This window comes from Phaseolus vulgaris, chromosome 7, assembly GCF_000499845.2.
Source record: "Phaseolus vulgaris cultivar G19833 chromosome 7, P. vulgaris v2.0, whole genome shotgun sequence".
In the NCBI taxonomy this organism is placed as follows: Eukaryota; Viridiplantae; Streptophyta; class Magnoliopsida; order Fabales; family Fabaceae; genus Phaseolus; species Phaseolus vulgaris.
In genome coordinates, this window is record NC_023753.2 from 30,284,277 (window position 1) to 30,294,584 (window position 10,308).

The following is a 10,308-nucleotide window of genomic DNA, read 5'->3' on the forward strand; positions in this document are numbered from 1 at the left end:
TATTTAAATATTTCACACACTTATTATAAATAAAGTAAGAACAAGGAGATGACATAAATTAAAAAAATATAAAAAGAGTTAATTGTATTATATATTAAGTGGTTATTTAAGTTTACGAATCTAATCACTTTGTTAATGAGAAAGTTAGAATATTGTTCATCCTTAACATGAAGCCGTTATGTTAAGAGAAAGAACACGTTACTTTGATTTTATTTTGTTTTCCTTAGATGTTTCTTGAATTATTTTTTCACCTATAAATAAAGGGTCATATCTTATATACTACTTTACACACTTTAAAGTAAATGAAAATTATAAATCTATTAGTTTTTCTTTCAAGTGTACTAAACGTTTGGTACTTTTAGCAAATATTCTTATATTAAAGGGATTTTTCAAGTGAGAGAAATCTCATACTTATCCTGTGGCCATTCAAAGGTTACGTGTTCTTCCATTTTTCTCATCTTGTCCATTCTATTTTTTTTATTTTACTTTTAGTTCTTGCCATTCTTGGTTAAGTTATAGATACAAATCTTTCTCAGATTTGATATATCCTCCTGAGTCTAACTAAGGACTACAGCCAGACACTTCATGGCAAAGTTTCACACCCTCCTAGTAGTTAGCTTACAAAAATGGTGACATGGTAAACTGAGAAGAAAATTTGGTTCTTTGGAGGATAGGAAGAATAATTGAAGAATGAAATAGGGTTTTGATGTAGAATTAAAAAAAAAGTTTTCAGTTAAAGAAGAACTTCAACGAGATATCTCAAGAAGACAAGACAAAGTAAATAATAACGTAAAACAATTAGAAGAAATGAAACAAATAGCTTAAAAAGAGACTATATAGACTAGTAATTTACAGAATAACTTATTTTATGATAAAATAAAAATAAGGAGGTATATTTGGTAGACGATGCAGAACCAAGTGTGTAAGGTGCCTATGTAGAAGCTGCATAGTTCTGCATAATTATGCAGCAATCAGGGAGCATTGCAGTTGATGTTACAAGGGTCAACAAGGGTAAAGGAGCATTGGCGTTAAATTACTATTCTTATTTTTAGGTGCTGCTCGTTGGAAGGGGATTCATGACAGCATATTTGGCAGCAGGAATAAGGTTGATTTAATGTAGAAGATGCAGAAACAAGCGTGAAAGGTGCTTATGTAGTTGCTGCATAATTATGCAGCAATCAGGGAGCATTGGTGTTGATGATACAAGGGTCAAGGAGCATTGCGTTCAATAACTATTTCTGTTTTTAGGTGCTGCACATTGCATTATTGCGAAGTTTTTGGAAAGCTGAATTATTGTGTAGGGAGCAATGTGTTTTTTTTTTTTTTTATGTTTTGGGTGTGTATAGAGATTATGTGAGTATTAGATAGATAGAGAGATGGAGAGGTTGGAGTCATTTGTATATGGATTGGGACATTTCTAAATATCTCCTTTGAATTAATTTATTATTTTCTAATAAGAAAAATAACATTTTAAGTGAGTGCCACATTTGTAAATATGACCAAAACCTTATGAATAAGAGGTCGCTTGAACTTGTAAAATCCACCCTTAATAATCAAATTGAGTGTATCAAGAACCTTTTTGTATTTTTTGTTATATGTAAAAGTGTTATTTTCTTAGTGGAACTCTCATGAGTGTTGGATCTCTCCTTTCTTAAAGTATTGAAGAAGTGTGTAAAGAGATCCAATAAGTGACATAATCAAATTTAAGATTGTCTACATTTGATAAGGTATTTGTTATCTCTTTTTCATCTACCTTTGATATCTTGTTCTATCATTTCTTATTTTTTAATTATATTTCTTGTATCATGTGTTCTTAATAAGTATTAAGAAATAATAATTATCAAATTATACATCATTATTGTATGTAATATTATACGATATTGATATTGATATTGTATCCAATTATATACAATTAATTTAATAATGATAGAATCTTATGATTGGTGGATCTACCTAATTAGATTGTAATTTGGAGAGAGAAAGTCTCCATACACTGGTATATACTTCCTATAAATGAAGTGAAGTAAATATACAAATAAAAACTTTTTCTTTCTTCTTACTATCTTCTTACATACAATTTTCTTATAGTAAGCTTCTATTTATTTTTTTCTAACCACCACCTAAAGTTTGCCCTGAATCACTAAAATATAGAAAGAACCTCTCTACCAAACACCTCACCCTCATTTATTTGAAATTGTTCCAAGAAATTGTCATGAATCCCTCCTTATTCTAATGGGGATCATGACCAATGAATCTTGATAATTGATCCATTGAATATATTCAATGATGGTTATTCCAAAAGTCTTTGAATTATAACTCTCTCTTAAAAATGTGATGAGCTTTAATTATCCATTATCTCTTTATGTGATAAGTCTTCCTCTCATTCTCTGTATAAAGGAGTGAACTTGTGAGAAAGAGAAAAACAAGCAAGTAAGAAGAGCAACATAGAGAGTAAAAGAGAAAGTTGATATCTATTAGAAATCTTAGTGAAAGGTTAGAGAGATGTTGAATTTCATCTGGGTGAGATTGAGTATTATCCTCACATAGTGAGATAAACAAATATTGTAATCCTACTTTAATAGTAGAAACATTTTTTAGACTAAGTCCCGTGGGTTTATATTTCTAAGTTGAGGAAATTTTTTCACATTAAAAATTCTCGATGTCATTATTTTATTTGTTCTATTTTCTATTATTTTCTTATTGCTTCCGCAAGTGTCCATTTTGTAATTCCACCGGACTTTGAATTATAACTTGTATCCTAACCTTTTTGCCTTGCTAAAGAGAGTCATCCATGATTCACCAAACTTAACTCACTAGAACCCTTAAATAATGTGCAATAAACCCCTCCAATTTTATTTTCAAACGCACCACCTACCATATACCTTTCTCTTGCAAACCATAACATTTTCTCTCGAAGAATCTCACTCTAGAACCATAACATTTTCTAAGAAAATACTGTTCAATAATACGTTTCTGTTTTCACGAAATGACTAAAAAAATGTAACTTTTGTGTTTATTACTGTTTTTCATTTTGATAAACACCATTATAATTTTCTATAAAGATTGGTAACAACTTGATGCAATGCATGGCTAATTGGTGTAGCAACGTGTGAGGTGTTGGTATGAATATGAATGGATAAGCCTTCGAGAGACCGAAGAAGTGAAGAATCCAGCATCCCAGCCACACATATATTTCTACATCAAATGGTTTGTCAACAAAATTATTCAAACTCTATTCTAAGATCAACCAAAACATCTTGCATTTGCTTCAAAACCAAAACCTCAAAAGTAAAAAAAGGTAAAACACTGTCAATACCAATAACTCATGCCATGTTCTAGGAAAAAAAAAACTTTAAACTTAACTCAACCAATCCTATAAAATCAGTATAAAAGATGAAGTTTATGCTGGTTTAGTATATTACAATTATACTTTTTAAGCATTTATTTAATGGATACCTAAAACTCCTAAATATTTGTACTCTTTGGGGCTTGCAGTGGTGGGAAGAAAAGGTGCATTAAGTGCATTTATGTAGCAAATAATACTGCATACGAAAACTGAGAGATGGTGAGGGTGGTCCCTTCACATATCAGTTTCGTAGCTCCAATTATTCACTATAACATATACACAGTTTGTGATGTGAAACCAAACCCACGTTCCACTATTTCATTGTGAAGAAGCTGCATGCTGCCTTCTGATTGCTTTGTTTTGTGGCCCCCCATTTGCTCCTCAACCTTTCTGTTCTTCCTACTACTCACTGCAACACTCATCACTGCACAGATTTCTGTTTCATGGGTCACTACCCTCCTTATCTTTTAGGACCACGCCATACATTCAAACTTGTGTTCAAACATTGTTTTTATCCTTGGACTTAGCTGTCGTTCTTCCATTGTTTTCCATTTTTTTTTTCTCAATAAGAACTATCTTTTATCTTTACTTCATCTGCATCTTACATGTCTTTTCATCATCTTCTTAAATTTAAACTATTTTTTCCTCGAAATTTAACGCATGGCTGATCAAATATGTTTAAATATTATTTGCAAGTTTGACTTGTGATCATGTTCATGGATAAGCCTTCGAGAGCCTAAACAGTGCAATATTGAGATGGTTTGTTGAATACAATTTCAATATGTTTAACTGATCTAGTAAGAAAATTATGTTATTGTGTCATCTCCAAGGCCCACCACAAAAGGATTGGCAATATCGAAGATTGATTTTTATAAAATAAAATGAAAGTTAACCAGTTGTGGTTATTAATATTGATGAATAACTCGTCAATTAAGGATCCCATGCAAATCAACCATTTTTTGAATGACCATAGCCCTTCAAAATGGTGCAAGATTGTTATTAGACAACGTTGAGTGGAGGGCTTGCTAAATAAATATATCATTTTAGATTCTTTAAGTTTTCAAAGAATGTTGAATAAAATAAAGTAAATATTAATAATATTTTATTTATTAATAAAATGATGAATAAAAAATTAATGTAAATAAAGTTTTTTTTTATGTAATATTGATAATCACCAATTTTATTTACAAAGCATGACATTTATATTTAAAAGTACTAAAAATTAAAAAAGGTAGGAATAGGCTTGTCCGATCTATCCTACTAGTATTCCGACGGGTTGGTGAATTATGTTAATTGAGTTGAAAAAGTTAATTCGTCTCACTTAAATAATTGTCAATGACTATACTAAGATCTGATCCAATTTGTCACTCCTTTCTAAAATTTGTAAATTTTTATCTATTTTTTACATTTAAAATAAAAATACATTTATTTTGACCATGCTAAAATCATTTCACTTTCATATTCAATTATTTCTCGTGTTCGTCAAGAGAGATGTATTCACTTGCTAAAAAAACTCATATATATATATATATATAAAAAAAAAATAGTGTGAGAAAATATTGATGGGACTCACCTATTTTTGGATTTCATCTTTCATATTTCGTTCCTACCATACTTACCAAATTAAATCTATTTCTTTATTTCACCTTCCATTCCTTCCTCGACCAAACATTATCATAAACTAATGTTTGTATCTTATTAGTTTATGTGTATCTATTGGTATACTCTTTACACCAAAAATAGAAAAAGGTGATTGGGGTACCCTATTCACTGTGTGTTTGGTTACATACATACACGACCCACCACATAACTTATTCAGTGAACGTAATGTGTCAATTTCTTTTCCTTAATACACTCGTTAACTTTCTCATATTTTTACAAGTTTGAAATTGTTTTATACATTCAACTTTCACAAACAATAAGTATATACAAGATCAAATGTACATTTACTCTTATCAAGTTAAGAATAAAATCGAATTCTGAATTATTACACTAAATGGTACTATTTAAATAATTATTTAACACAATATGTTATTTTAATAAATATTTAATATAGTATCATATTTTAAAGGAAATAAATGAGTTAAATGTTCTGGTTGAAATTAACTCGTACAAATAAGACAAACATATTATCATGTGATATGTGATGGTAAGCTGTTATTATGTAAATCAAGTTATTAATTAACTTTTTCAAACAAAACACATATTTATTTAAGCATATAGTCTATGGGGGTGCTACATGAATATTATTCTTCACTATTCTCTTTCTTTTTTTTCATTGGGTGAATTAAGCGTTAGAATTTTCGCAAATATCACTTTAAAATTTTTGCACTGTCATATACCATAGATGGAGATGAAATCATCACCTCTTTGAGTCATATCTATGATTATTCCCCCAAACAAAATAATCCAAGTCAAAATATATCTTTTATTAAAACTGTTTCACTCAAACTGATCAAATCTCATCTCTTTGAATAAAATCTATTCAACTTTTAAACCTCTTCCATAAAAATAAAATAAAAGGATACTTTTTTGTATGTGGGTCCTTACGTAAAATATAAGAAAAAATGAAAAACTGTAATTGTATATAGCTGTCATGACTAAAAAACTAAAGAGAGCAACATTTTGATACTTGATAACAAATAGAAAAATGAGAAGTGTGGGTCATAGATGCCATATTCTATGGTAAATTGTCGCTTTTGGAAATAATTAATAGCAGTTGTTCATGAGAAGCATCACCAATGAAACATCGACAGCAAGAGAAAGTACAACAAATGCGAGAGCAGCAGCATCAGCAACTTTAGATATATCATAATGGAAAAGTTTACACACACTTATTACCATACTTCACAATCTTAGAAGGGATAACAATAGATATGCTATGAAATAACTACTATAGTCTAATCCTATATCACACCAAATTCATCTCAAATTAACACGTAAGTTCAATTTTTAATTATATATATGTTACCTACACCATTTCATTTTTCATTTGGAAAAGATAAAGTTCATCAAAAATATCTTTGGATGCCCTCTGCAAACTTTCTCTTCCACTCTCTTCATGACAGCGAGCTCTGAAGCAAGCTTGTGTTGCCAAGAAAGAAAAAATAAACCCTTACTTCACCTACTCTTCATTCGATTCTTTGAATTTTTAAAAAGAGTTAAATATGTTTTTTCATCTACTTTGTGCTATAAATTGATTTTCATTCGTAGTCTAAATTTTAGACATGTCTCGATGGTTAAGGAAGGAAGAAAATGTATTTAAACTGTTTTTTATCTCGATTTCCAAGCAATGTGAGATTATATTGGCGATATCAGAACAAACCCTCTAGTCAAGGACTAAGGAAAAGAGTTTACAAGGTATTGTCCGCTTTGAAAGTCGGTGTTGTGACGGTTTTGTCCTTAAAATGCGCATGGATGAGTTAAGGGGGAAATGTGTATTTAAATTGTCCTTGACCTCGACTCCTAAGCTATGTGAGACTATACTAATAGAAAAATTATTAGAATGAGTTCTTCTCAATTATTATTTCAATATCATAACTGATATCTAGGAAGTCTAAAGTTTAAACTAGGAAAGAAAATCAATTTTGAATGAAAGTGAAGGACAAAAAACATATTTAACCTTGTTAAGAGTTTAAAACACGCAATAATTATATAATTAGCAATTTCTTGGAAAAATTATATCAAAGAATTACTTTTTATAACACCACTCTGCTGCTATGTAAGCTGAATAGAGTAAAAACGTTGTTTTTTCTTGTATATATATCAGGCTAATTTTTTTCTTTTTATGATATGCCGAACATAAAATAAAACTTTTGTGCTGTGTTGGGTCGATTTTTAGTAGTTTATTAAATGTTATCTCTTTGGGTATATAATGATCAGGAAGTTAGGTTAGGTTAGGTTCGTTTTATTGCTTTGTAGTTAAAAAACTAGCAAGTTAAGCTTAGTTTAGCAAGAATTTACAGTGAAGTGAGAAACTTAGGGTCTTGACTTTGATCCCAATATAGGGAAGTCAGCAACTGGGGTTGAGGGTGGAATTGAAAATGATAAGATTGCTTTTAAGAAAATAATGCAGCAAGAAGAGATAAAGATGGAGGTAATATCTAGCAATGTACTAAAAAAATAAAAAGAGGGAGGCAATAATTACCAAATGAAAAAGAAAGAAACATGAATGGTACGTGGCGTTAGTTTTAGATTATATCTATTGATCCTTTTATTTTAAACTATTTGAGGTGAAGGTGGCCATAAATGATAGGTTCATGGGGAAGCAATGAACAGGAACACTATAAGTCACTGCCTTTGAAAACTGTTACCACATTAAAAATATATACATTATTATATGAAACACAAATGATAGTTGTCTCATCTCAAGTATAAAATAAAAACCACACTATATATAAAAACTTGGCAGCAGCAGAAGAAATGAGTACCTAAAATATTGAGTTAGTGGTTAGAACTTGAGACTAACTATGGACGGTCTAGTTCAGCTGCAGAAGCAACTTGTTGATTACACTGCTTCCCTATTTCATGAGGTAAGTAACTATGCTATGCAATTGCCACTTAACATTACAGTGGAAATATAGCTAGAAAAGGAAGGTTCATGAGCTATGTTTATTGGGTTATCTGCTTTCTGTTTTTCCTTGTTATTTCTCACTGTGGTGCTGTCTTTGTTTTTCTTCAAAAAGGGTTTTCTAGATGAACAATTTAACCAGCTTCAGCAACTTCAAGATGAAAGTAACCCAGATTTTGTGGTTGAAGTGGTCACTCTCTTTTTTGAAGACGCGGAGAGGCTTCTTAATGAGCTCACAAAAACACTGTAAGGGCACTGCAATTTCCTGTTTTGTTGTACATCTTTAGACCAAGTAATCATGTCTCTTTGGGAACCTCTTTCCCAACTCCACACTTCAATAATGTTGATTCATTCGTCTCAAACAGAGGCCAGCCCAGCACTGATTTTAAAAAGTTGGATGCTCTTGTTCACCAGTTGAAGGGTAGCAGCTCCAGGTAATTTTGTTCACAGGGAACTTTTTCTCAAAACAAACTATGTTGGTAATGTTGGCCTTGATTTCTTAAGTTGGTGGAAGTTGTATTGTATCCACCTGCTGTCACTAGAAATACTACATTCTTAGTCCCTGTTGAATTATTTTTGCCAAGAACATGTAGCATAGTGGCATGGCCCTCATCTTTGTTAGAGCCTATATTCTGGATGATACACTTCCATTTGTCGTACCTCACTGCTTGGTGTTTATAAAAGTATCTTAAATTTGATGAAGTTATTGGAAATGCAGCATTGGAGCACATAGAGTTCACAGAGTCTGCATTTCCTTCCGAAACTCTTGCGAGGAGCAAAACGTTGAAGGGTAAGGTTCTTCACAATTCCATATCAAAATACACTTCACTTATGTGGGGTGTTTGTGTGTGGTTTGATATACTTTTTTCTGTGGTAAAAGAATAATCTTCATATGCTAATGCGAAATAAAATCTTGGTTTCAGGTGTCTTAAAAACTTGCAACAAGTGACACAAGAGTACTACTTGGTGAAAAGCAGGCTTGAAGCTCTGTTCAAGGTAAGGGCATGAGATTCTAGTCTAGTGCTTTCTATAAAATCCCGAGAAGAGTTAAAATGTATAGTTTTATCTTTCGACTTGTGTGATTGTAGATGGAGCAACAGATTTTGGCTGCTGGTGGATAGTTTTGTAGGTAGTGTGATAGGAGGCAGAGATGTTTTGCTGCAATTGGAATTTGGAAATAACACTCAGAACAAATCATGTCTGATCTGCAAACGAAACAGACCCACTTCTATGTTGTATTTTTCACTTTGTGTATGATTTTGTCAAGTGGATCATGGTCTATTTGAGCAAGAGTTGACCTATATTTAGTCCAAAAGCAACGCGAATAGCACATGCTTCTATGGTTTAAAGAAAGAAAAAATAGACGCTGGAACTCTTAGCTGTTGGAATAGTAATTATCTTGATTTTTGAAATGTCATCTATAATATAGGGCTTGATTGAATAACCATTTTGCTCTTGAATTAACTATACTTGTTGAAATTGCTAAACAATAGATGCTATTATTTTCTTAAGGTGGCAAACTTGAATGCTTCAAATTAAGGGTACCTTAACCTTAATCACTTTTGTCAGCGTTATAAGCCTAGTCTTGGTCCATATAATGCACATCCTTATTCAGGTGCAAATGAGTTCTGATACGGTGAATCCTTCAAATAAGTTTTTATTTAACTTTAACCTCGTAAAATTTGTAAGACTATGTTTTCATTCTGTCTATATATTATAATTTAACTTGTCTCTAGTCGGTGAAGTACACTGCGAGATCTCCTACAAATAAATAAACATTGCAAAATTACTTTGATTTGCGCACTAGCACTGGCCATGCACCTGCTTTTACAATCTATGTAGCAAGCATGTTTTTGGACAGTCAAATTTGTCAGCAATGAAAAATGCCCATTTAGAAGCAGAACGGGGAAATCCCAGAGTAATATGAGAGTAACATTCAGAATGATTGAGAATTAACTAATAATATTGTTCTAGTATGGACTGGGAAATGTGTTTTTTCTCTTCCTTCTTAATACTCAAAGTCAGTAAATGCACTTATAGTATCACAGTAGATCTTCAATGCTAACGGTTTGAATAGTTTTGAGGGTTTTTTAAATATGAGTGAGTGTTGTGAGTATTATGAAATGCAGTTTAAGCCTAACTCAATCCCATTAAATCAGTTCATAGGGTGAGGTTTGCATCCATTTTTATCTCTGTGTGGGATAACATATTATCGGTGGTCCGATAACGGCCTGATAACAATGGTCTGATAAGTTCAACAAACACTCGCTATGATAGGCTCGAAATGGCTATGATACCATATTATGAAGTGAACTTTAAGTCTAACTCAATTCTATAAAACTGACTCATGGAATGATATTTTCATCTCTAGCCGATGTGGGATCTCCAACCG

At 31.6% G+C, this 10,308-nt stretch overlaps 1 protein-coding gene across 1 annotated transcript; it reads left to right on the forward strand.

The window, feature by feature from the left end:
• Positions 1-7,660: 7,660 nt before the first annotated feature.
• Positions 7,661-9,360, forward strand: LOC137829857 (histidine-containing phosphotransfer protein 1-like). The gene is made up of 6 exons (XM_068636824.1): positions 7,661-7,878; positions 8,032-8,162; positions 8,282-8,350; positions 8,635-8,706; positions 8,840-8,912; positions 9,005-9,360. The coding sequence occupies exons 1-6, from the start codon at positions 7,816-7,818 to the stop codon at positions 9,035-9,037; spliced, it is 441 nt and encodes a 146-aa protein (XP_068492925.1). The 5' UTR covers positions 7,661-7,815; the 3' UTR covers positions 9,038-9,360.
• Positions 9,361-10,308: the final 948 nt, after the last annotated feature.

Excerpts from the sequence above, each read along its gene's own strand:
- LOC137829857 (XM_068636824.1), top strand. The coding sequence starts at position 7,816 with ATGGACGGTCTAGTTCAGCTGCAGAAGCAACTTGTTGATTACACTGCT. Across the intron at positions 8,707-8,839 it reads GAGGAGCAAAACGTTGAAGG|GTGTCTTAAAAACTTGCAAC; the intron begins GTAAGGTTCTTC and ends TCTTGGTTTCAG. Across the intron at positions 8,913-9,004 it reads GGCTTGAAGCTCTGTTCAAG|ATGGAGCAACAGATTTTGGC; the intron begins GTAAGGGCATGA and ends GTGTGATTGTAG.